The 26,698-nt window shown below is 34.9% G+C and overlaps 4 protein-coding genes and 1 pseudogene across 4 annotated transcripts; 1 reads left to right on the top strand and 4 right to left on the bottom strand.

The window, feature by feature from the left end:
- Positions 1 to 1,232: 1,232 nt before the first annotated feature.
- On the bottom strand, positions 1,233 to 3,565 carry LOC143532773 (putative glycerol-3-phosphate transporter 1 pseudogene; annotated as a pseudogene).
- On the top strand, positions 3,398 to 4,267 carry LOC143532795 (peroxisomal membrane protein 11-4-like). Its single transcript, XM_077027740.1, has one exon. It carries the CDS (start codon positions 3,564 to 3,566, stop codon positions 4,239 to 4,241), a length of 678 nt encoding a protein of 225 aa, XP_076883855.1. The 5' UTR covers positions 3,398 to 3,563; the 3' UTR covers positions 4,242 to 4,267.
- Positions 4,268 to 4,835: 568 nt separating this feature from the next.
- LOC143532794 (large ribosomal subunit protein eL15y-like) lies at positions 4,836 to 6,862 on the bottom strand. Its single transcript, XM_077027739.1, has 3 exons — positions 6,692 to 6,862; positions 5,278 to 5,475; positions 4,836 to 5,195 (listed from the first exon to the last, which is right to left on the bottom strand). Exons 1-3 carry the CDS (start codon positions 6,806 to 6,808, stop codon positions 4,950 to 4,952), a joined length of 561 nt encoding a protein of 186 aa, XP_076883854.1. The 5' UTR covers positions 6,809 to 6,862; the 3' UTR covers positions 4,836 to 4,949.
- A 2,170-nt stretch (positions 6,863 to 9,032) lies between these two features.
- Positions 9,033 to 13,305, bottom strand: LOC143532793 (uncharacterized). Its single transcript, XM_077027738.1, has 8 exons — positions 13,205 to 13,305; positions 13,052 to 13,106; positions 11,281 to 11,320; positions 10,954 to 11,189; positions 10,787 to 10,847; positions 9,862 to 9,944; positions 9,543 to 9,782; positions 9,033 to 9,347 (listed from the first exon to the last, which is right to left on the bottom strand). Exons 4-8 carry the CDS (start codon positions 11,014 to 11,016, stop codon positions 9,204 to 9,206), a joined length of 591 nt encoding a protein of 196 aa, XP_076883853.1. The 5' UTR covers positions 11,017 to 11,189; positions 11,281 to 11,320; positions 13,052 to 13,106; positions 13,205 to 13,305; the 3' UTR covers positions 9,033 to 9,203.
- Positions 13,306 to 15,045: 1,740 nt separating this feature from the next.
- On the bottom strand, positions 15,046 to 18,549 carry LOC143532792 (uncharacterized). Its single transcript, XM_077027737.1, has 5 exons — positions 18,484 to 18,549; positions 17,451 to 17,592; positions 17,148 to 17,371; positions 16,566 to 16,823; positions 15,046 to 15,476 (listed from the first exon to the last, which is right to left on the bottom strand). Exons 1-5 carry the CDS (start codon positions 18,523 to 18,525, stop codon positions 15,156 to 15,158), a joined length of 987 nt encoding a protein of 328 aa, XP_076883852.1. The 5' UTR covers positions 18,526 to 18,549; the 3' UTR covers positions 15,046 to 15,155.
- Positions 18,550 to 26,698: the final 8,149 nt, after the last annotated feature.

Genomic DNA, 26,698 nt, shown 5'->3' with positions numbered 1-26,698 from the left:
GAAGATTAAGCCTCGCCAAATGTCTTTTGATCCTATCTAGCATGGTGACATGACATGGTGTGTATCTTATATGAGTTTAGGGTGAAAGTGTGAAGTGAATCAACTTTCGATGGGCTTTGGGAAATATATATAAAAGGCTCAAAAAGCCTAGGGAGAAATGAGAAAGAAAAATAAGCCCATAAAACAAGAAAATATTATGCCATAATGCATCTTTGCTTACTATTCTCTGTTAGTTTGTTTATTAAAAAGTAATATTTATAATGATATAGAAGGCAAACAGACAACAAATTACGTTGCTAGCCCGTTTTGAATAGCAAAACTAAATCATCAAAAAGTAACATTCATAGAACATAGGGGTCATAAGTCATATATAACATTACTAACATTAATGCTCATGATCCATTAGACATGGCTAAAACAATCTCTACAGCCTCAGGCACTAGCAAACCAAAAGGATCAAACGCGAAGGGTTCAATTAAGTTAAATTGTTATGCACGACATATAAAAAGGAAAAAGTATGGGCTCGTCTAAACACGATCATTTTTAAGCTAGTTCCGCCTCTACAATCGACGTTACACAGTTAAATTTCATTTTTTTTTTGTGTTATATATGTATATGACACTTAAGTGACACCAATCTACCGAATATTTATTAAATGCTACACCTAAATTCATTACCAAATTGAAACTAAATATGGAGGTTGTATAAAAGAATTAGTAATAAGAAATTAAGAACCATGATCTTATGATTACCTGTACAACAGTACAAATACACATCAAATAAATTTATTCACACAAAATTTTTTTAATCAGAACTCTTCAACCACAACGGACGGACGGAGGGAGCACCATGATTACAATTTACAAATACACACACACGACTTTGTGAAAAAAGAATGAACTGCAACTTGATTAGATTAAACGTGAATTAATGTGATAACTATGATAGATACAAACTCAATAAAATTTAATCCTATTTAAACTGATGGAACCGTCACGATGTTTGAGATTGGAACGGTTATTAAATAACCGTGCTATGGATATAGCCTCCAACGGTAAACCGTTTATACAACAAACGTGGAAACTAATCTCATCCATGTTTATCGAGTTTGGTGGCCAAAAGCCCAAACAAAACCGATTCGGTCCGGTTCAAATAACACCCAAACGGGCCAAAACTAAACAATCATAAATCCAAACTAAAATAAACGAACAGCCCAATAATGAATTAACGGGTCACACACAACTACTCGAGTCCCCTTGTAAATCTCGACATTTTGCCATCACCTCCGCCACCACAAGTTTAGTCAAAAACAACCCCGCAACAAAGCTGACAACATAAGCATGGTGAAAACCGCACTCCAGCTCCAAGTTGAAATATAACCCGTTAGCACCGGTCCAATAGCCGCAACGATTGACCCTGTCCCGTTAATGATTGCGGACACGGTGGCAAGTGCTTTAGAGTTTCCTTTTAGACTGGTGGGTCCCTAGATCAGCTGAAATTGCGGTTGTTATGAGAGCATACAGCCCGTTAACAAATGTCCCAACTATCAACATAAGAATTCCTCCCACCACACCCCCTACATCAAACAATGTAGATAAGTTCCCGGACGCAGTGTTTGATAAGTAGTCGCCATTTATAGCTGTAAAGGTAAAAACACAATTAGGTTAATCGTTACAACTAATCCGTATAATACATATATAAAATACTAGCACTAGGGAACCATAACTTTTTATTCAGGGTGTCATACGATATTTTCTCTTTTTGATATACGATATTTTCTCTTTTTGATTATAGTTAAAATGTGAAACATATATTTTTTAAAAGAAAACCCCAGATGGGCGAACCTTTATCATTATCCGTGTTTGAGCTCAATAAAGGCTCGGTTACTCCCTCTTTTGCAAGTCCTGACTTCTCTCTCCACTACAACTGACTCAGGATCAACCGGTAAAAACATAAAAACAACTCCAACAACCGCAGTCACCACACCTGGGACCACCACCACCCGTATTTCAACAAATACGAAGAGATCAATGTGCCCGTTATGCTCCCGATCGACGTATTGGCGTGCCAAACATCCATAATAAGTCCTCTTTTACTCTTCCCAAACCAATTACCCGGTCAATTGAAACAACCCGGCTAGCATTTGCACCATCAAATAATAATAAAATACGTGAATATTTGCCCAATATCCGACACCTAACAACGAACTAAATAACCCGGTCCCCACCATCCCGATCGTTAAAAAGATTCTTAGATTCATTCGATCCCCGAAAAGTACATCCCGACCGCGTACACAAACAGGAAAGCCAAATCAAGATCTCCAAGCAAGCCTGTCCCATTCGACCCGTCAAACGGGGGCCACCTGTTCCCAAAACCCACGAAAGCAAAAATGAGCCTGATTGCTCGGTTTCGTCTGGGGTTTGGGGATCGAGGGCGGTTTTGACGATGCTGGTGGTTTTACGAGTAGCATGGTAGCTGGTGTAAGCTAGAAATGTGACAGTTAGAACAATGGCTTGATTAGATTTAAATGATATTTTTGAACTTGTGATGCTTTGATTCCTGGAGGCTTTCCCATTGATGAAGCTTCAGTTATAATTTGCCTGCAAATTGATACTTATTAGTTAAAGAACTGAACTGGTATGAAATCGTTATTCATATTGAATATATACTACGTACTAGCTGAGTAAAAAAACACCCACCTGAGCTAGTCTGCTAATGGAAACCGCATGAGCATGACCAATCTATAATCTACGCATATGCAAGAATCCTTTGAGTTTTGATCTTCTAATTCTTTGAGTTGATTGGCATATGCTTTGCTAGCTTTATATATTTCTGTAGTTGCTGTGGGAACCAAATGGAGAACATGCACTATTTTTTATAGTGGAAGGTTTTAATTACTTTGAAATAAAATTTCTAAAGACTCCAGACTACGACCTCCCGAAAGTCAACTTCTGAAAAACTAAAAAACATTTAGCATTAAACGTTGATTATATAATTGTATCCAGGCATCACGTCAATCGACTTATATCCTCCTTCCGATCAAAAGCCTAAAACATTAGTTTGAAATTTGGAAAAGAGTATAACGCCGTTAAGTCATTTTTAACGGGGGGTCATTGGGGGCCAACTTTTTAAAATTTGAGACCGCCAGTGGTGATAAAATGAATAGGGATTATTATCAGCCAATATCAGTCAATAGGGATTATTAAAATCCAGTAAACCATTAAATAATAAGAAAAGAAGTCGTCAAAACAAAACATAGGACGTTATAACATGTGCCAAATATTTCAAAGGAACGTACTCCAAACATCTCAAAACTTGTCCAAAATTTCACAAATAATGCTATGTTTTATTATTTTTATTTAGGTTTAATATGCATTTCTGACTTGTGTAGTTGTAGATGACACAAAACTGTTGTCTACGATAATATCAAAATAATATTGTCCATCCGTAAATAAAATTATTTTATCCAAAACTACCCCTAACTTGTGGCTCTCCCTTCCACCCTCACCAATATCTATTTCACAAATCACACATATTCTTACCCTTTGAGCTCACACCACACCATGAATGACAAAGTAGACAAGCTAGTGATTTTCCTAGCAAAGAGAGATGGTATTGACAAGCTTGTCAAAACCTTCCAATATGTATCAAAACTTCTTGTTTGGCACCAAGAAACGACCAATCCGAATTTAGCCCATCGAGCCAAACAATGCGAGGTGGCATCAGGGTTAAGCCGAAAAGCCTTTAGGTATGGACGGTTTCTTACAGGCTTCAATGCCTTGAGGAGAAATCCGGGACCCACCCCTACATATAGGTTCCTGTCGGTCTTTGCTAATGCAGGGGAAATGGTCTATTTCTTTTTTGATCATTTCCTCTGGTTATCAAGGACTGGAACTCTAGATGCGAAACTGGCTAAGAGAATGAGCTTTATATCGGCTTTCGGAGAATCACTTGGGTACGTGTTTTTTTGTGTTATAGAATTTATGATGATCAAAGAAGGGATTGAAGAGGAAAGAAGAATTAGGAGTTTACCATCAGATTCAAAGGACAGTGGTAATGAAATTAAGAAGATTAAAGTTGATAGAGTGATGAGATTAATGGCTATTTCTGCTAATGTGGCAGATTTAATCATTGGGCTGGCTGAAATTGAGCCCAACCCATTTTGTAATCATGCTGTGACCCTTGGGATTAGTGGGCTGGTCTCTGCATGGGCTGGATGGTACAGAAATTGGCCATCTTGAAATAGCAGAAATTTTCCTAAGTCCTATCTATGGACTATGGTTATGCATTTTGTTTTAAATATATTTGTGTATTTGGAAAGAAAAAAAAAATGAGCTTGTATATTATTTAACTAAAACATGATAATCGTTACGTATTATTTACTAAAACATGATAATCGTTACGTATGGCTCGACAAGAAGTAGAATGAGTTATGGTTTTGAGTTAGACGTGTTCGGGATATGAGTTTAGGCGTTCAACACTCCAAGAAATAATAGTTTTGAGTTAGATACTTAGATGTGTTCAGGTACGAGTTAAACAAGTTTAACACACCTAACCGATACATGAAATGCATAAAACATTTTAACAAACCATTCACATTTAAAATTTTAGGGCAATAATCATGTAAATAATCATATCATTTACAGTTTTACACCATAGAACTACAAATAATTATTCGTTTTAAACGTGTTGTTGAGCTAGTAAATTTAATGAGCAAATCATGTAAACAATATGATGTCTGGTAAATAATCAAGTAAGCGACCCCTTTGGATAGTCTTTTAACTTTTGGTACAAATCTAATAAGTAATAACATATAAATGTAACTCGGTTGCAATAAAAACAATGTTTGATCAAATTTTTAGCAAAAGAGCTGCAAGTCTCAAAACACAGATAACAATACCGCTTGAAAAGATAAAACCCACCATAAAGCATTTCCAAAAACACTACTTTCAACGATAACGACGAAGAGAAAGAGTGTTGTTCCTCTTCCATGTAGCCCGTCTCGAAGGGCGAGCCTTGTGGTTCAAGTGACCCCTTCCACGCAGACCTCTGTACTTCTTTCCAGCAGAAGTTAGCCCACGAAGCTCCCTGTGCTTATGCACCGGATTACAAATCCAGTTGGCTCGAGGGTCGTTACAGACAGCAGCATGTGCAGGGTCCACCAGAATGACCTCAAAGTACTTGTAAGTTGAGTCCTACAACAGATTGTTACATATAACTTAACTGGTGGTTGAATTTAGGTTTAAGTGATATAAATGTGTTTAAACAAATGGTTACCTGGTTAAGCCAGTAAGAATTGAGGACCTTAAGGCCGCCTAACTTCCTTCCGGCTCGTTCCTCTGCAACGGAACGCTTGCTGCGTTGAAATTTGAGCTGGGTCACACCCTGGTTTGTGGGCTTTCCATAAACGATACCCTTTGGGACGGGTCTCTTTCTTCCACCACGTCTCACACGCACACGATAAATCACGTAACCCTATGAGTTTGGTACCAATTAAAATGGTTAACATAATAATATTCAATAAGATTAGCATCTTTTAAGAATAATAAATGAGAAATAAGATTCAAATGTTAGAGCAAAAAGATTGAGAATAAGCAAGCTAGTAAAAAAACATAAAGAAGCAACTAATCAATCGAGAACTTTTAACAGCTAAATTTGCTTGCAAATCTCATTTTCTGAACTTGTCTTCACTGGCAATAAAAGCGTATGTAATGCCATCAGCTGCGAGTTAAGGTTAAATTTTTTTTAATGATCGGTTGTCTAACAATGATCACAGATGTATATATTTTCCCCTTCCTTTACTGTGAGTTCTATAAATCATGTAGAGGATTGAGATCAATTAGTTTCATTTGTTGGGTGATACAATATTTTGGATGTTTGTTTCACATTAAGTTTGTGAATCATGTTGAGAAGCTCCCAATCCTAAATATAAATAAAATAGTTTGATTATTTTCTATTTATTAACGCAGTCAATATGAATAAAAGATATATGTAGCTTATGAATAAAATAGTTATATCAACCGCATTGATATAAACAAGCAAGTCAAAATAATTTATTTTCATTTAAAATTAAAAGCTTGACAACAAGATCCAAAATGTAGCATTTCACCAAAAAATGATAGTAATCGATTTCCACCCTACAAAACTAACAAAAAAAGACTTCATCGTTAGACAACCGACCAAAAAAGTTAATAAAAAAAACCTAAATTGTAGCAGACGACGCTACCATACACATATATCACATGTTTATCTGTTGTAGACAAGTTACAAGTTGAGAAAATGAAAGGTGCAAGCAAAACTTTATAGTTGGTAAAAAATTATCACATAGTGCAAGTGCAATGTCAATCTAACACAAATAAGATAATGAAGCATGACTTATAGCACACACGCTATATTATCCCTTCTACAAATATTATCTTGCAAGTTACTCATTTCACAATCAGCTGTTGAAATCTATATGATTCAAACACAAGGTTTAGACTTTAGACATACGTAATAATAACTAGGCTTGCAAACAAACCGAGCCTAGTGTATTTTTAAGTATTAACTCTTTTCAAAATATATAAATAGCTAATAAAAAATAAACAAGCTGTTAAGTCAAATAATTCAACTCACTGTTAGACCTAAGGATGAAACCCTAACTAATTTAACAAAAGAAGTTGCAGGCAAAGTAAAGTAAAGTAAAATGTACCTGTTTGGCTTTATAACCCAAGCGACGGGCCTTATCGGGTCGGGTAGGGTGAGTAACCCGAACAATGGAAGGAAGCTGGCGGTACTCCCAGCACCTGACCCTCTGCATGAACCTCATCACATCCGACTGCTTCTTCCTCCATAGCTCCGACACATACGTATACGCACCTGTAATAATGTAACCACCCACTCATAAGATATTATTATTAGGGAAATGAGAGATTTATTCAAATTGTTGTGATTCTTCGTACCCATTGGTTCTTGATTTCAGGTGCTGGAAGAAGAAGACGACGATGTTATTGTTATTGTTATGTTCGAATTAGAATTAGGGTTTGTTTTAGTTTTACCAAGTATGGGCCTAGATGTTATATCGGGCCGTTCCGTTGGAATCACTTTGATGCTTTAACTCAAACTGAATAACTTTGGTCATGTTAATGTCACTAAGTATAACATAAAAAACGTGTGATGATTAATAGGGCTGTTCACGAGTCGAGCCCGAATCAAGCCAGTGGTTTCGAGCTCAGGCTCGAAATTAAATGGGGCAACTTAGCTAGGCTCAAGTTTGATTTTGAAGTTAAACGAGCTTAAGATCGAGCCAACGAATCGAGCCATTACTCGAGCTGAGCCAGGGTCAATTTTGGCTCGGTTGCAAAAATGATCCAAATCAACTCAGGATGTTGCAAATCAACTTTTTATAGCTAGTTTTATTCGAGCATTTTTCGAGCAAGCCACGAGCCCGAGCTTCGAGCCTCGAGCTTTTTGAACAGCCCTAAATTGATTAAGTGATTATTAACTAATAACACATTTTTATTTTATAAGGTCCCGGCCACCAGTCCACCACCTAGCCCCGGCCCGGCCACCTTCAAGGTTCACAGTTGTTAATTGTTGGATTATTTTAAAAAAATATGTTTATAATCCTCTTGTGTATTTATGGTTATGGTTTTTAATAAAATAGTTATCTTTTATCTATGTTTATATAGTTATTATCTTTATTATTTTTTTATTTTTTTATTTTATAATTTTATGATTATTTCTGCCTTTTAAGTTGAAATGAGGTGACATATGTTTGTTGGTCAGCAGAGTGGGTTGAATTGGGTACATAGAGAAGTGCAATAATCTTCCAAAGATATAACTGCCATACCATCATTTTAACTTAATCGTTGTGATCATTTCCCACCTATAAAAAGGAGTTCTTTGGTCTGTTTAAAACACTCAAATTTACATTTTTGTTCATGCAACTTTCCTTGTCTTATCAAATTATTGAATTTGTACATTCGAAATACTTATCGAAAATGGGCCGACACAACTCGAAAGGCTATCCATAATAGATTAATAGATTGTGAATACAAAACTAGAGGAGGCAAATGGGTTGGGTTGGGTCGAACGAGTCATGGGTCAAAATGGGTTTGGGTTGAAATGGATTTAGGTCAGAATGGGTCAACTAAAAAAAGGTTGTTTTGGTTTGGGTCATAATAGGTTAGGGTTGGAACGAGTCAGAACGGTTTTTTTTTTTAACGAGAATAGTGGCGGAAACATTTTAGTATTTTTAGATTTTTTGTTTTTTATTTATATTTTGAGTTATGATTTTTTTATTATTTTTTTTGAATTTTTTTCTAAGGGGTTTCCTATTAAAAACAAAAACCCTCAAAAAAATATTTAAAAACAATAATAAAAAAAATCATAACTCAAATTATAAATCAAAAACAAAAAAAGTAAAAAAACTAAAATGTTTCCTCAGTTGTCCTCATTCCATTAAAAAAAAAACTAAGAAATCGAACCGAAACCGAAAAGTTGACGGAAATGAAACAAAAAGCCAAAACCGAACCAAATCAATCGAAATCAAAAAATCGATAAAATTGAAACTAAAAAACTGACACCGAACAAAAACGAAACTAAAAAAACGGACACAAACGAAACAAAAAAACCAAAAACGAGTACGGAATCGACCAAAAGGAAACCAAAACCCAACCCGTCCTGTGTGAAAACTCGTGTTGGCTTGAAATCTGAACCGAACCCGTTCCAATCTCAAACTCGTTTCGTGCCGAAACCTATCTCGTGTGGAAACCCGTTCCGATCCAAAACCTGCCACATTTCCTTAGGACACTAACCCACATCGACCCATTTCTTTGAATATGGTGACCCAATTACCCGAAAATTACAAGATGAAATTTCAAATGACCCATTTTGATCAATTTAGTTAAAATCCTTGACCCAAATCAACCCATTTAATTTTTAAAACAACCCATATTGACCCATTTGAAATGGTTTGGGTCAAGATTGCCACCCCTATACAAAACATATATTAATGCGATATTAGAGCTGGCCCAAAGGCCTACGAACCTAACAAACTTTAAGGTTCTTGATCTTCCAACTAGTCGTCACGATTCAGAGTGGTTATAATGTCAAGGTACCATAACTATTTAACATCCATACATTCTAACAGTTAGCCATATAAACATACGCGAAGTCGATCAAGTTTATAAATCTACCATAATGTCCTACTAATGTTGAAGCTAGTTAATAACGTCCAAGATAGAGTTCAGATCAAGGGCTACCATTGCTCGCTTGTTGACCTTTCCGAGCACACAACAATCCTTAGATTCAGTATTCATCATTGCAACTGACCGATCAGATCCACAAGGTGTAGCAGCTGAAACCTACAATGTATGCAAACACACCTCATTAACACATTTTGACAAATAAACAAGATTTGATATTATTAGAGCATATTTGTATATTGCATAGTTTGAGTAATTATTTATATTAGTTCACTTAGTTGTACAGCTCAGCATAGCTAAACTACTCAAACTATGCAATATACACTTATGCACTAATAGCTATGCAAAACTTACATCAAAGATGGTGTCTCCAAGCTTCAACTTAATTGCTCCACTTTTGTAAACCAGCATTTTGCCAATGCGCCCATTTGGCAAATCTTTCAAACTGACGCGTTTGTTAGAACCGTCTTCTTGTAATGAGCTCGAGCTCCCGACTTTCTCCTTGCCCTTTGTGCTAACTGGGACTTGGTCCACAGGGAGTTGATCAGGAAACTTGAAAAGTATTATCTGATTTTCATCACCGTCATCCGGCCCCTAGAATTAAAGGAATTCACAGTGTTATAAATGTAAGAATTAAAGAAAAGATTGAATTTTGGAGAACCAGACGTCCCACCGACAGTCCGAGCTCTAAAGCTGAGTTGATTTTAGTCTCGTCATATACATCCTGCTTCACGAACTCTTCTGCATTAAGAACCTCTGCAATAAAAATTATAAGAAAGTAGAAGATTACGATGGAATGAATATAGTTATTTGTAAATCATGTGGTGCATGTATGTAAACGAACTGAAGGTTCAGTGAACAGTTCGTGAACCGTTCGACAGGAAGTTTGTCTATGTTCGTTTATTTAATGAGCAAACGAGCATGAACACGTCTCGTTCGTTCATATATGTTCGTGAACTTAAATTCGTTTATGTTCGCCCGTTTACATTTGAATATTTGATTAAGTTCGTTCATTTACCTTTGTTAGCGTATTCATTTAATTTTTTGGCCCATTACAAATTAGTATAGTTAACCTTTTAGGGTCAACACATTGTTTTTAACATTAATTTTAATTGGCTTTACCTCAGTTATGTTTGTCTTTGAACTGTTCATTTATACTCTTAACGAATGGACATGTTCATTTCTTAACAAACACAAACAAGAAAACCCTGTTCGTGTTTTATCGTTTGCTCGGTTAAAGTTAAACGAACGAGCGAACATGAACATGCTCCGTTCGTGTTCAGTTGTCTAACAAGTAATTAATTATTACACATTTGGGCCTAAAATTTTGACTACACAATTATTAACATCTTATAAATATCTTTCAAAATCTGTTATTTTTTTTCGTTTTGGTTTGGTTTGGTTCAGTTCCAATCAGTTCGGTTTGGTTTTTTCAGTTTTTGGTTGATGAAAAACCGAAACCAAACTGGAAAATCAGTATCTTGAAAAATATATAACTAAATCGTCAGTTTTTTTTATTTGGTTACGTCAGTTATTCTGGTTACCATTTGGTTTCATGCACATTCCTAAGTTTAATGGAGAATTCATTACAAAGGTACCTGGATCTCGAGAGCCAAGGGGTCTCGCTGGAAGACTGATCGGATAGTATGTACGGGGATTCTGTGATTTACAGAAACAAAAACACAAATGATCCAACATTATTGCAATATGATGAGTAACTGTGTTTATCATACATAATACCATAAAAAAAGGAAAATTGTCTCACCCATGGTTCTTTATACTCATTTTCAGAGTTGCTCGAGGATCCAGATTCATCATCTACCAACATATAATCATTATATTCATCTTTTGTCACGCTTGCTGATGAAAACGCGACCTTTTTCCCGGATGATCCAGCTTCATCTTTCAGATTTGAGTTGTTTTTGGTGTTCTTGTCTTTCTTTGGAGGGTCATGAGTCTTGGATGATCCAGCTTCGTGTGCTGGTGTCACATTATCTGAAGCTGCAAGTTGAAACTTTGCAAGTTTATACAAATTTATTTTGGTTACTGACTATGTCTGATTAAAATATTACAAGGGTTTTATAAGAATTACGTTTCTTTTCAACTTTAGATCCTCCTGAGCGGAGGCGTGCCTGCAATAACATAAATATAAACGATCGATGAGTTAAGGAATTTGTGATGAATGATGAATCACATACCACAAGGAATCTAGCATAATCAGAGTACAAAAGGCAAGCTTGCACTATTAGAGGTTAATAATACCTACTAGAATTATGTTATGAACACAAAAGTAATTACATTGATGTTTTTGTGGTATGATCATATTGCGAATTTACTCTCTTGATGTATTTATTTAGACACAATTTTGTAGACATTAGGGGTGCAAATGAGCCGAACTGCTCGAGAGCTACTTGAGATCGGCTCGTGAAAAATCTCGATCGAGCCGAGCTTAAATGAGTCTGAGTCCAAGCTCGAGCCTAAAAGTAAGCTCGTTTAATAAACAAGCCCGAGTCCGGTCTTCACTTATCGAGCTCGAACCGGCTCATGAGCCTAAACGAGCCTGTCATTAATATAATTTTTATAGTAATGATAATTATTATCTACCTATTCTAATAAAGTAAAATAACTGGGACACATGTCACTGGGAGATTCACTCTTAGCCAAATTTTCCCGCTAAAACTATTTTTCTATTTTTAATGAATCTTATTTATGTCAGTGTAATCAAAACATATCAATTAATCATTTAATCAAATAACTAATTACCTAAATTATAGGAATTAAAAATATGTGGATATTTATTTCAGTATAATAAAAATATTTATATCTTTAATGAAATCATATCTATCTTTTTTTATTAAATCAATTTATAAAAACTTTTCAGTGTAGAAGATGAATGTGGAAAAATTAATAAACGATATTTATAGGTCTAAGAAGATAAAAACAATAACAAATTATGAATGAATAATAATTTTATTTTCACGTATTCATTCAACCTCCATGGATCCATGGAGTTTTCATCCATATCTTTCAAATCTGTAGCAAAAACGTGTTTTAATCATGCTAATTTTATATATGTTCTCTTTTTATGTCATTTATAATGATATATCTTATCATCTCTTTTAGAATTCGCTATTCCATTAAAAAATATAATTACAGCTTATAAAATCACTAGGTTCATCTTTTCGTGATTATGAAGAAATTGTGTGAGAATGCATCACATATTCGTATGGATATTACATAGAAAATATAATTTGAACTTATTAAACTATTTAATTTGATAAAGTATAGGTTTTTCTAATTTCTATAATTTAATTGTATTTCTTTTGAGATTCCCGTGCATCACACGGGATCTAAATCTAGTTAACTAGTATATACAATGTTATGAGAAAATAATTAAATAGTATGTATTATGTTATACATGTATTCTAATAAAAGAAAATAACATAAAATTATAATTGAAAAAAATATATAACAATAATTATAAATATATAAAAATTAATTAATAAATAGTAAACGAGCCAAGCCCGAGCTTCTAGAAATTGAGATCAAAGCGAGCTGAGCTCGAGTTCGTTTGCCCCCCCTAGTAGACATGAATAATTTTATCTAAGAAGGGTTTAACTAAACAAATACCACCGACACACCGTTTGATACGACCCATAAGAAATTGCAAAAATGAATGGTGAAATATGGTCATATAACGAGTCATATAATCGGCCAGATTATACAGAAATAATGGATGTGATTAATTACAAAGTCATATATCCGTCAAAATATCATAAACAAAATATTCATAAATCATAACACAAGAGTAAGAGAGAGAGAGAGAGAGAGAGAGAGAGAGAGAGAGAGAGAGAGAGATTTACGATCGCCGTGCGGATTAATTCCCGGTCGGTTTCAGAATCAGTCTCACTGCTGTCACTGTTAATAAAATCAAATTATAATTACTTACAGATAGATCTACTTGAAATTACAAAAGTAAATGATAAATAATCCAAAATTGAAAGTAAAAAACCAACCTTTTAGGTAAGACGAGAGTCCGCCTCCTCTGACTCGGTGGCTTGGGGGTGAATTTCAGCTGTACAAATGATTGATTGATTCCGATTTAGATCTGAAATTATTAAATTAAAATACAAATAAAAGTATTGAGACCTTGGTTTTAGTTGATTTTGAGAACTTCTTGCGAGAAGATGGCGGTGGATCTGTCTCCATGGTCGCCGGAGATCTGGACGATGCCCGATAATTTAGGGTTTCGGTTGAAAATTAAAAGAAAAATTAATAACAAAGAAAAGATTCGAACCTGGGAAGAGCGTGAAGGAAAATGAAGACTAAACCACTAAGGCAGAATTGATATTTGTATTCCTTTAAAATACATGTTTATTTAAGATGATATACTTCATTGAACTTTGTTTCTAGAAAATAGTAGACATGAGACGTGAGTGTGTTTTTTAGTTGGGAGCACAACACGACATGAATTTTTACGGGATGACGTATACATGCGCCGTTTAACTTTTTTATTTTTGAACTAATTTTATTATGTAAATAACAACTAGACTCGCAAGAAGCTAGTTAATTAGGCTGGATTCAACATTTAGCTAAACTGGATACACAGTGATGCATTCACACCCATTACACTACATTTATCAAAATGAGAAGGAACATCACTTTTCTCAATCCCCTATTTTATCTAAAGAAATCTATGCATTTTAATCTTTTCTTTGAGGTGTATTAGTTAGTTGTTCGAAGATTGCCATGTTTCTTGATTTTCAAATAAACCCCGTCTTGTTGTGAATATAATAGATTGTATGCCCGTTCGTATACCCAATGGTGAGATGAATCTTTAGAAGATCTGGGAACAATCTTTGTGGAGATCCACTCGCTAATTGTTGTGAAATACCAGATACACACAAAGATGAAAAAGACAACGGATCACATGAAACGGACAGGGGCTTGATTGTGACTCTGTGAGCATTTGTTACTGGATTTTTGATCATCATGGCTCCCTTGATAGCCAACAGACCGTGGAGGACTATGTAGTTTGGATCAGTATAGCTCGCTTGATGCTTGCTGGTCGTTTATCTTTAATGTTGTGCTCAATTAATATTACTATTACTATCGTTTATCTTTCTTACAAATCAAGTGTGCAAGCTTCATTCAATTTCTGTTCATTTATGAACCCCCTAGGTTTGAATAACTTGTTATTGTTAAGAAACTAAATTAGATTAGTAGAACTTATGATTTTAGTTAGGAGTGTTCAATGAATCGGATTACGGATTATTCGGTGTATTCTGTTTGGGTTCGGATTTGAAAATGTTAGTACCCTATCCAAAATCCGATCCGAATTAGGGATATTCCTATCCTATCCGGATCTAACCAAATTCATTTCGGATCAGCTTCCGATAAAATCCGAATTTAACCAAATAATCTGATACTGAGTACAAAAATTTTCTAATTTTTTGTTCCTAACATTTTACTAGTGTAGATTCACAATAAACATACAAGACTGGAAAACACAACTTAGTATTTAACACAATTTCAAAGTTCAAACTTCAAACAATAGTCTAAATAAACAAACAAAACCGAAATTACCATGAAAAAATGTAATTTATTCGGATTAAACGAATATCCAAACAATCCGAATTTTTAAAAACTCCATATCCGAATCCGAATTAGTTATTCGGATAAGTTTATTTCGGTTTTGTTTTGTTTTTTTCAGATTTCGTTTTTCTTGAACACCAGTAATTTTAGTACAGGATGCTATTGAAACTCGAAAACCTTTAAACATGATAAAAATAATATTATACCTCTCATAGAGGTTATTTATTACTAAACAAAGTTATTTACCAATCATATTTTAAAGTACAACTGAAGACTTCATAAAAGTTATTATTATGAATAGTTCTCGTTCTTAATGATCTTTTATTCACCACACAAACTTGCTCAAGTCCTTTCATATAAACAGCATAAACTTCACTGCGCCACTCCATCGGGTATCAACACAATAGACCCGGACGTTTTCCTAGCCGCCATGTCAGCATGGGCTTGAGCGGCTTGGGATAACGGGTAAGTATGATTTACACGCACCCTCAAAGCATTCGAAGCCACATTAGCAAGCACCTCTTTCATGGCTTCACGCATCTCGTCCTTTGAAAAACTAGATGTCCTTACAGAAGGCCTGGTCAAGAACAAGGACTTTGTAGCCAGTGCAGATAAAGGTACAGGCTCAGGCGTGCCCGAAGACTGGCCATAACTCACCATATATCCACGCGGTTTCAAGCATACCAATGACCCCTAAAAAAGAATGCTAGACATGTTATGTTACAACTTACAAACATACAAGCTTTTAAATCATTAAACAATCAGAACTAGGTGCTATTAAACCCGCACGTTACGGCGGGGACGCAGTGGGAATTTGGTCAGTGTGGGTTTGACTCGTTATGGTACAGCCGGCAAGGTACCTACATATGCAATACCAACCGGAAAAAAAAAACTCAAAAAATGAAATCGTAATATGATCAAAATGGTTTCTAAAAAATTGTGATATACTTGCAAAAACATTATAATTAATTTCTATTTCCTTTTTAATAAAATAGGAAAAAACAATCATATAAATTTTTTTAAAAGAACTGTGGAGGAAAATATTATCGGAATGAAACATTTTATCAAAATTTATTATTATTCTACTTAAAATTAATTATTCTTATTAAATACTTAAATCAACTTTGGAAGGATTTAACCAAATTGTTAAACTCAGGGGACTTAAAACTGCCTAAACTGCAAACTTTAAAAAAACCTAAAAAACGTTGCATAGAACCAGATTCGGACCCGGGTAGCTTTGGTTCAAGGTATTACCATCACACCTAGGGGTTAGCAATAACCGAACCGAAAACTGACAAAACCGAATTGAAAATTAACCGACAATCTGTTATAGGTTATTTTTTGTGCATTCGATTAACCAAACATCGAACCGAACCATTCATATTTTCATATATTTTTAGCTTTTATACATCCATTCCATGTATTTCATGTTATATACCACCATTTCATTTATATTCATTTCATGTATTTATACCTTCATTTCATGTATTTATACATCCATTTCATGTATTTCTAAGTAAAAGTTTTAGCCCGAAATTGATTTTGGCTATTAACCGAACCGAACCAAACCGAAAACTGAAAAATTAACAGAATAAACCGAACCGATCAACCGAAACCGATTGGTTAATTTAATTGAGGCTAATAACCAAACCGAACACACCCGTAATCACACCTACGCATTCCAACTTATTTTTTGGTAATTAAATAGTTTCCATATTTATATTGTAAAAAATGGTGATGCATAAACTCCCAGATTGCAATATTAATAGGTAATATAATTACCTGAAAGGTGTCTATTCCAACGGAGTCGAAGACAACATCAACTCCTTCACCAGATGTTATTTCAGCAACACGGGTAACAAAATCCTCTTGATTGTAAATAATAATATGATGACATCCGTCTTCTTTGGCTTGTAAAGCCTTCTCTGCAGTTGATACGGTTCCAATGACAGTGGCACCGAGCATATTGGCCCATTGGCATAATACGGATCCAACACCGCCTGCTGCTGCATGCACCAATACCTTGTGCCCTCGTTCCACCTATATGATTAAAAGCATACACCTTTACTTATGCATGAGTCGATTTGGGCGTGCTTCATCTCAAAACGGGCCAAATATAAAAAAAAAACAACAGATTAAACAGGTTGAAAGTCACCAAACTCTAGAGATGCACATAACCTCATATAACGCTTTTATTTAAAGCCTTAGGTTAATATTATCTACGAGTTTTTTCATACAATGTTTTGACAAATGTATTGTTCATAAATATGCCAATTTCATTAGAAATATATCTTCTCTCTAAGTGTATTTATTTATCATTTGCAAGAACGTTCGTGTCGTTTTTTAACCGAAAGTGCGTCTTACCTTGAACCAAGTTTTGACTAGGAACCGAGCAGTTAGTCCTTTAACCATAACAGCTGCAACTACCAAAGGATCCATAACAGGAAGAGCCAGTGCTCTATCTGCTGAAACAATCTGCTCCTCTGTATATGTTCCCGTTGCACTCCCGGAATGATAAACAACATCCCCAATTTTCAAATCACACACTCCGGGTCCAATAGCCGTAACCACACCAACAGCCTCCGTTCCTGCAAATAATCATTAACATGTAACAACTTCATATGAATTCTAGTAATTAATGTCTGAATCATAGATTAATAAGCAAACCTGGTGTATAAGGAATTTGAGGCACATTATAAACTCCGGTACGAAAATATATATCAATGAAATTAACACCAATCGCCTTGTTCTTCACTCTTATCTCTCCCTCTTTAGGATTCCCAACTTCAACCTCCTCCCATTTCAGAACCTGTAAAAATACATTTTTCTTAATAAATCACGCCTGGCTAATGGGTCAGGCAGGTTCGGGTTATGGGTCAGAACAGGTTTAAGGTTAGAACGGGTTCGTTGGTTTAGAAAAAAATGGCATAAAAATCATAACTGGAGAAGACTCGAATAATATAACTAAAATTCTTCCATTTAAAGGATTTCAAAAAGCCTTCCAAAATGCTCCGGTGGGAATGCGCGTCAGTAGGGCTGTAAACGAACTGAACCCAACAAGGTCTAGTTCATGTTCGTCCGCTAAACTTTTATAGGACAAACGAACAGTTCACGAACAACTAAGTGAACTGAACTTCTTATTTGTGTACGTTCTTTACAGAAATGAACTTGTTTGTGAACGCTTCACGAATACATATGAACCACAAACAATGTTTTATTTGATTTGGCTAACCGAGAATGGTAAGTGTGGTACTAATTTCATAAGAATCATATTCATATGTTAAATTCACATATAAATTAATCACATGGTACTCATATATATATATATATATTTGCTTAAATCTATACAATAATATTAGAAAAATCATTAAAAAGTACTAAACAAAAACAAAAATAAACAAACACATTATCGAACGTCACGAACACAATCAAAAGAACATCCGATGAGTCTGTTCGTGTTCGATTGTTTGCTTATTTAGTTAATCTAACGAAACGAACTTAAATGAACTTCCTGCTAAACAGTTCACCAACCAACGTTCGGTTCGTTTACAGCACTAGACGTCAAACTAGTTACGAGTTAGAAATTATAGTTTGAGAATTGAAAGTAAAAGGGAACTAATTAACTTCAACAAAGAGGAATATTTATGATATTAATTAATATAGGGAAAGAAAGAAAGAAACATGTGAGTGACAATATTACCTCTGGGCCACCAAGCTCATAAACCCTGATGGCTTTTACCATTCTTCAGTTATGTTGCTGAAACCTTGATTGACGGAATGTTTGATGCTCTGCCACAAGATTGAGTGAAAATTTATAAATTGTCCTTGCAATTGTAGTTTCTTACGGTCGTGGCCCTATTGTTTTTAAATGTTTACAAAACTTTCCCTAAATAACTACTTTGTTGCTCATTTGAACTTTTTACATGTTTTAACTTTAACTTGTTAGCTTTATTATTATTATTATTATTAATAGTATTAATATTATTATGTTTGTTATTGTTGTTTTAATTATATTATTATTATTATTATTATTATTATTATTATTATTATTATTATTATTATTATTATTAAGAGAGTCAATATTGTATTAGGCTATATTTATTTAAAAAAAGTGTTTTAGGGATGAAGAAAAAAAGTTCCAGTATGTAATGTATGTTGTGTAGATGATGAAAGTTGTTTATAGTTTTTTTTTCTTTAATTGGAAGAATAGATTTTCTATGATTATATTTGGCACACTAGTTGTTGCAAAAGGTAACAATTAAATATCTTAAACAAAAAAATGTTTTCTTTTTCTTTATATTTTTTAACCGTAAAAAAAAAAATAAAAAAAAAAATAAAAACAATTAACAAAAAAAAAATGTTTTATACCAATCTAATCCAAACTGTCCTTACATAGTTACATGTTCAATAAGTACATGTTTCACAAACTTATTTAACCCATTATCCAACTAAATATCAAGCAACTTATGTATAGCTTAGATGTGAAGATATCAGAAGAAGTTGGCTGTATTCACCCCACATCATTATGAAAATGACGACAAAGAAAAAATGCATATGAACATCTCTTTTCTTATTGATTCTATCAATAGGTTATAAGGCAAAACCATTTTAACAAATGGTTTATAATTTTCTTTCTAATCTTTCATCCTATTCATTCTGTCTATTCATGAATCATGGGTTAAAATAATTTGACAAATGAGTTGTAATTTTCTTTTTAGGGATTTTTACATATTTTCCCTTCCTAAACTATATAAATTATATATTTTCCCAAAATACAAGTTTTTAATGCAAAATGTACAGTGCTCTTTAAGAATGGTTTGGGAAAATATATGATTTCAAAGTTTAGAAAGGGAAAATATATAAATGCTTCTTTTTAATTCTCTAATCTAACTAATCTATTAAAATAATACATGTTTTTCATATGGCCTTCAAATATGTCATCCACATGGGATGTCAACTAATCTATTTTCATTTATACATATTTCGTGTATTAGTGTAAATTTACCCGTTTTCGTCCGAAATTTTTTATGCGTAGTGTAAATTTAGGCGTTTTCGGACGAAAATTTGAGTCCGCCCCCCCATCGTTTGTGAATTTTTGAATACATATTGAGTCCCCCCCCCCCCCCCCCCCGATGTTTTAGTCCAAGCTTCGCCACTGCACCTCATTAACTAATTTGTTAATTACTACTCATTCAATTTAATACATTTTTATGTTAAATCATATAACAATTAATGCATTTATTAATATTTATTATTTATTAAATACCTCAACTAAATCAATTATAACTTTTTAAAACTATATTATTAACAATTTCTAATTATCTTAAGTTAGTTATTACCTAAGAAATAATAACTGGTTTCAACAGTTTGATTAATTTACTGAATTTTTTTGACATATGTATTATGGGTTTACGGGTCAAAAGTGTATAGTCTAATATTAAAGCAAGACGATTATTTCACATGGCATCTGTCACACCCCGACCAATGAAGGCGGAAACGTCGAGGCGCGACATGATTGCTCATTGCACAATGGCACTATAAAGTTACAATATTTAAACAACTCATTTAAATCCATATCATCATAAATAACACAACAATTGTTCATACAAAATGCCAAATAGATAGATAAACAAATAACTTGTTCTTTTATTTTCTAATATCCTAAAGCCAAGATAATAAGTTTCTTCAAGTAATCCAATCAAGCTAACATCAAACCTGTAACATTGCATAAAATAGAGTTTATCAACACGAAGGTTGGTGAGCAATTTTCATAGTTTTGGACAATAATTATATAGTATGAAATCCACAACTAGTATATGAAAACAATAAATAATAGCAACAATTTAGATAATAAAACCGTCAATAAGAATACATTGACGAATCGTTAATAAGAATACATTGACGACAATAATGAAATCGTCAATAAGAATACATTGACGACACCTTTCTATATGGGGATACCATATATACTCGGAATTAACGTATGATCATACTTTGATGAGGCTACCCGCCTTAGCATTCAAGAGGCTACCCGCCTTAGCATTCAAGAATTTGCACATAATCATGTAAAGCATATAACACCAAATCGAGCATTTATTTAAGTAAACATATACAATACGTGTTGTGGTTTAAGACTCAAGTATAAATCATTTGAATTTGAATAAGTATGCAATGCCACCCCCAAAACGAAAGATGGAAAACGGGGGATGAAAAAGTACTCACATTAACAAGTAACTTGAAAGATAGTGTCGTGAATAATCGGAGAGATCGGTTTAACGAGCAAGACCTATATTAAACGGGTCTTGTGTTAGTAGGTAGTCTTGGAAGGGTTTAAAATAAAATACATGACAAATAAAGTAAATAAATAAAGTTTAGGATTTAAAATGTAAATATTTGAGAAATTAAAGAAACGAGTTTTGTAAAATAAGTTTACTCGAAACCGGGTCTCGGTATTATATTCATTAGTTTTTTTCTTTTTTTTACTCAACCTATGTTAAGTAATAATGTGGGTTAAAATGCGATATTGCAAAACCCCTTGGTTATAAGAATACCAAAACGAGGTTTAAACGAATGTTCGGGTTTGTCGGTTCGAGACTTGATAATTGACCAAACTCACAGTTAACTTCCCAAAATAATAAATGTTATGAGATAACTCAATAAAATCAAAATAGACTTAACCAAGTATGTAGTTCTATTGTGAAAAACCTTAACGTTCGTTAAGCGAGTATACGACCTTATCGGTTCGAACTTGTTATAAAATCAAGTTGGTTACCAACATGCCAAGTATGTTTAGAAATTAACTAAAATTGATTTAAAATATAATCTTGAAGAAAAATATGAGTTTTGGTGGCTAAAAACACACTTGTGTGTCTTAAGCGAGTGAACTCAGTTTAGTTCGGTTTTTGGTTCGGTCCTTGACTCGGAATAAGACCGAGGATGGTTACCACATACCCAATTACCATGGAACTTGTAAAATAACTTATAAATAATAATACTCAAGTTTTACATTCAAAAAGTTAACAATAAAGCTTTTAAACAAAAGTTCGGTTTTTGGTTCGGTCCTTGACTCGGAATAAGACCGAGGATGGTTACCACATACCCAATTACCATGGAACTTGTAAAATAACTTATAAATAATAATACTCAAGTTTTACATTCAAAAAGTTAACAATAATGCTTTTAAACAAAAGTTCGGTTTTTGGTTCGGTTCTCAACTCAGGATGAAACCGAGGCTAGTCACCACATACCCAATACCATGGAACTTGACAAATATGAACAATAAACTAAAATATGTAGAAGTTAAGCAAGTATAACAAGTTATATGGTTAGATTTGTTAAATATATAAACAAGGACTACAAAGTCCTCCATGTAACCTTGCCTTACTAGCCCGACATTTCAACCGGCCGAGACCGGAGAAATGAAAAACCGAAGGTAAACAAGGAGTGTATATTATATATATGTTGTAACATCAAGCTTTAAGTATTGAGAAGTTAGTTAAAATGAAAGATTAGCTTATGAAGAACAACCTTAGAATTCAAGAATTTGAGAGAGAAATGAAGAAATGAGCAAGCACAAATGAAGAAGATGAGTGTGTATATATAGGGTAAGTTGAATGGGTCTTTCATAAAGGCTGTTTCATGAAAATGGGTTGGTTATAGACCCAAGAAAGCAAAAACTACAAATGGGTCCTTCAAGTCTCCATTTTGGTAGTTTTAGTCCCTAGAGTTCGTTTTGAGCGTTTTCGGGAAATTTTAAGAACCGAAAAGGGTGTTTTTTTTATCCAACAACTATAAAACAAATATTTAACATACAATTCATCATTTTGATAATATCGAAAGGTTCGGGATACAAAACGGGTCGGGTTTACATTAAGAATACAAGTATAAAATAACCCGAAATTGACAAATGTCACAGCATCATTCTATGACTTCTACATAGGATGTCACGTAGATGTAATGTGAGCAGTTTTCTATTTTATCATCTCTTTTTCTAAACACAGTATGGGACATTGACCCTTTTAGTTATGTTATAACACATGACTTAGTTTTTTTATTGTTTTTTAACTACCGTATATCACACGGACTCTATCCTAGTTCTCATGTTATTTATCTTATATATCCATGGGTCATGGGACAAATGAGTTATAATTTTCCTTCTAATTCTCTAATCTCTCATCTCATTCATCATAGCTATCCATGGGTAATGAATCAAAACAATTTTGACAAATATTATATATAAAGAGATTTTTTCTAATTTGTAAATTTGAGATTATAGACTTCTTATTATTTGCACTATATATTTTATTTTTCTTTACCTTTGATTTTGTTCAATTTTTTCAAATAGTGTACCTTATTTATTTTTATTATTTGAAAAATCTCGTGTAATACACGGGTTCAAAAGCTAGTTATAACTATATAAAAGGTACATCAGAATTATTTCAAATATAAACATTATCACCAACTATTCTCATGGTTCCCTCCTTTCAATTCTATCACAACTAGGTGTTATCTTGGCGCGTTGCGCCGACGTACCATCGTTGTAGTTGTTTCTCCGTTTAGCTAGACGGGTGGTTACTTCGGTGTACCTTCGGTGGTTGCGTCGGTGGTTGGTGGAAGACGCAGATAGAAGCGCTACCTTGTCAAAAAGATTTAGATGTAGTGTTTGAGGATGAAAAACCAGAAAAGATGTCAAAAGCAGATTGGAAGAAGTTAGACAAGAAGGCTAGGGCTTGCATTACTTTGTCATTGTCGAAAGATGTGGCGTTTAACATCTTGAAAGAAACCACAGCGCGTGGTATGATGGAGGCACTATCCAACATTTATGAGAAGCCTTCGGCAGCGAATAAGGTCTATCTTATCAGAGAGCTTGTGACAACTAGAATGAAAGAGGGTGGGCCAGTTACAACGCATATTAATAATTTTAATTCAATCATATCCCGCTTAGTGTCAGTCGACATTAAGTTTGATGAGGAAGTTCAAGGTCTGCTGTTATTATCCTCTTTGCCCGACAGTTGGTCGCAAACAGTGACTGCGGTTTGTAGTTCGTCTACAAAAATTACCTTTGATGGGATTCGAGATTTGATTATGGGAAAAGATTCAAGACGTAGAAGTTTGGGTGAATCATCAGACAATATGTTAGTCACAGAAGGTAAAGGTAGGGGAAACCAGCGAGGCAGTGGGAGCAGGAAGAGGAGTCGGTCTAAGACTCGTAAAGATATTGAATGCTGGGGTTGTAAAAAGAATGGACACTTTAGGAATCAGTGTCCGAATGGTAAGAAAGAGGTGAACGTTACAGAAGACGACACAGATGACGTGGTCAGTAGTGATGAGGCTTTGGCTTGTAGTGTTGAGAGTAACGTTGATGCTTGGGTGATGGATTCTGATGCTTCGTTTCATGCCACTCACTATAGTGAAACAATAAAGAATCTCAAATTTTGGGATTTTGGTAAGGTTCGACTAGCGAACGATGATACTCTGGAGGTTACGGATATGGGAGATATTGATTTGATAACTTCAGTCGATACTTCTTGGACTTTGAAAGATGTGAGGGTTATTCCAAGTTTGAAGAAATGTTTGATTTCAGTTGGGCAGTTGGATGACCAGGGTCATGATGTTAAGTTCGGGAATGGGCAGTGGAAGGTAGTCAAAGGAAATCTCGTGGTTGCTCGTGGCAAGAAGAGGGGATCGTTATATATGGTCGACGTATCACCGGAAGGAGTTGATCCAGTTCCGATGAAAGATAGAGCCCGGTTCACAGAATCTTGTGGGCAGAAGAAGGTTCGTTTTGCAAGTAACAAACCCAGAGCCAAAGTGAAGATTCAGGATGAACGAGCTAGGAAGGTTAAATCAGTTGAGGGACATCGTGACAGTGGGAGCACAGGTCGTGTTTCAGTTTCAGTTCCAGGTCGACAGTGGATTAAGAAAACCAGTATTCCAGCTGTAAAACTCTCTCCAATGAATTACTTGCTGAATATGGAGAGTGTTTGTTCTCAGGTTATCTCAGGATCCGGTAGTTCATTACAGTGGGAGCCGGTAGGGACAGAGAATGGGTCAGGGGCAGTTTTTGCCGTGATTGACGTGTTGGAGCTCAACGGGCCTTCAGTAATTGATGAGAAGGCGGTGACAACTAGAGAAGTTTAATGTTTAGATTACAGAAGTACGATCAGGGGTGCAGACGAGGGTACTCAAGGCCTCCGAGTGGGAGATTGTTGGGTTCGTAGGCCTTGTTCGGGCCGGTTTATTATTTGAAGTCAAAGAGGAGACGGGTGCGGGCGACCGGGCCCAAGCCCAGCCCAGTTTTCGATTTCTTGTTCAATAATTTACAAACCCTAGTTCATTCTCTATTTAAACAATGCTATGTACTTATAATCTTTTGTCACTCAATAAAGAATACCTAATTGCCACCTCGTGGATATAGATCAGTTTAGACTGAACCACGTTAAATCCTCGTGTTCGTTTATTGTTTTCGCGTGTGTGAGTTTAATCCTAACAGGTTTAATTCTAATTATAGTAATTTTAACATTTTTACTAAGATGGCTGTGATAAGTATGGCAACTCTAATACGAATTACAAAAACTTTATAAAACTTAAATCTCCAAAATAGTTTTACATAAGTGGGAATGCAACCACTCACGTCACCATTACCATGCCTATCTCATTGAACAAGAAGTTCAAAGTTTTCACTTATCAGCTTGACACTCACGTCTATATAATATCTATTCATAGTCACAAATAGATTAGAAACATACCTGATATATATAATTCACTACCAAAAATGAGTGCCAAACAGTTGCTTTTCACTTGATCATTTCTCTTCGCCGTCTTAATGCACTTTGTAGCGTTTTCCACACTCAACTATATGGCGGCGACACAGAACAGCACCACCAGTGATCGTCTGGCATTGCGTGCCAGTTGCCATCATTCAAATCAATGATTAAAGATGATCCAAAAGGTGTCATGACCTCATGGAACCATTCCGCAACTAATTTCTGCCAATGGCAAGGGGTTACTTGCAGCGCTCGCCACCAAAGAGTAACCCACTTGAACTTCTCATTCGGAGGCTTAAGTGGTACGTTGTCTCCTTCCATTGGAAATCTAAGCTTTCTCAGGGGAATTGAGCTCTCTAACAACTCATTTTCTGGTGAAATTCCACCTGAAATTGGTCGTCTCTATAGATTACAGGAATTAAGACTTACTAGCAACTCCTTCATGGGAAACATTCCGTCAGCCATAATGAATTGCTCCAAGCTTCAAGTCCTCTGCTTGGGTTACAATAATCTGGCTGGCAAGATCCCAGATGGAATAGGCTCATTGTCCATGCTAAGCATACTTGTCCTCACTATAACATTCTAGAGGGCGGGATTCCACTGTTGATCGCAAATCTTACATCGCTCGAAATACTTTTTCTCGGTGATTGCCAACTCGGTGGAAGCATTCCCAACTTATTCCACCAGTTAACTAAGCTGAGAAGACTTGAAATGAATGGAAACAATCTCAATGGTACCATCCCGCCTTCTCTTTATAATTGTTCATCTTTAGAAGACGTGTATTTCTTCAATAATCAACTAACTGGTAGACTACACAACAAGCCAGGTTCAGTAATGCCTCGTCTTGGATCACTTTCATTGTCACGAAATCATATAGAAGGAAAATTAATGTCTATCCCAGCAACACTCCATCTGCTCGACTTAGGTTCTAATAATTTTTGGGGAAAATTGCCTTCTCTCGCAAAAGGTTCGTCTACAACAATTTTGGACCTATCAAATAATTCTTTCATGGGATCATTACATAATTTGGTGTGTTCTGATGATGTGAACAAAATCAGATATGTTAATTTGGGAAATAATCAGTTGTCGGGTGTTATTCCTGAGTGTTGGGAGAAGTGGTCAAGTTTGGTACATTTAGACTTGCACAAT

This window comes from Bidens hawaiensis, unplaced genomic scaffold, assembly GCF_021521415.1.
Source record: "Bidens hawaiensis isolate Kalapana, Puna unplaced genomic scaffold, B.hawaiensis_p1.1 tig00009543_1, whole genome shotgun sequence".
Lineage (NCBI taxonomy): Eukaryota > Viridiplantae > Streptophyta > Magnoliopsida > Asterales > Asteraceae > Bidens > Bidens hawaiensis.
The sequence above is the reverse complement of the archived record's forward strand: the minus strand, read 5'-3'. Positions and strand labels throughout refer to the sequence as shown.

What these genes read in the sequence shown, in the direction of transcription:
- LOC143532792 (XM_077027737.1), bottom strand. Translation starts at nt 18,525, where the DNA reads ATGGTAAAAGCCATCAGGGTTTATGAGCTTGGTGGCCCAGAG. An exon ending in ATGAGCTTGGTGGCCCAGAG is followed by an intron (nt 17,593 to 18,483) that starts GTAATATTGTCA and finishes GTATTTTTACAG; the next exon opens with GTTCTGAAATGGGAGGAGGT. An exon ending in TAGTCAAAACTTGGTTCAAG is followed by an intron (nt 16,824 to 17,147) that starts GTAAGACGCACT and finishes TTAATCATATAG; the next exon opens with GTGGAACGAGGGCACAAGGT.
- LOC143532794 (XM_077027739.1), bottom strand. Translation starts at nt 6,808, where the DNA reads ATGAGGTTCATGCAGAGGGTCAGGTGCTGGGAGTACCGCCAGCTTCCT. An exon ending in TGGGTTATAAAGCCAAACAG is followed by an intron (nt 5,476 to 6,691) that starts GTACATTTTACT and finishes CCAAACTCATAG; the next exon opens with GGTTACGTGATTTATCGTGT. An exon ending in ATTCTTACTGGCTTAACCAG is followed by an intron (nt 5,196 to 5,277) that starts GTAACCATTTGT and finishes AATCTGTTGTAG; the next exon opens with GACTCAACTTACAAGTACTT.
- LOC143532793 (XM_077027738.1), bottom strand. Translation starts at nt 11,016, where the DNA reads ATGTTGGTAGATGATGAATCTGGATCCTCGAGCAACTCTGAAAATGAG. An exon ending in CTTTAGAGCTCGGACTGTCG is followed by an intron (nt 9,783 to 9,861) that starts GTGGGACGTCTG and finishes CTTTAATTCTAG; the next exon opens with GGGCCGGATGACGGTGATGA. An exon ending in TTGGAGACACCATCTTTGAT is followed by an intron (nt 9,348 to 9,542) that starts GTAAGTTTTGCA and finishes CATACATTGTAG; the next exon opens with GTTTCAGCTGCTACACCTTG.
- LOC143532795 (XM_077027740.1), top strand. Translation starts at nt 3,564, where the DNA reads ATGAATGACAAAGTAGACAAGCTAGTGATTTTCCTAGCAAAGAGAGAT.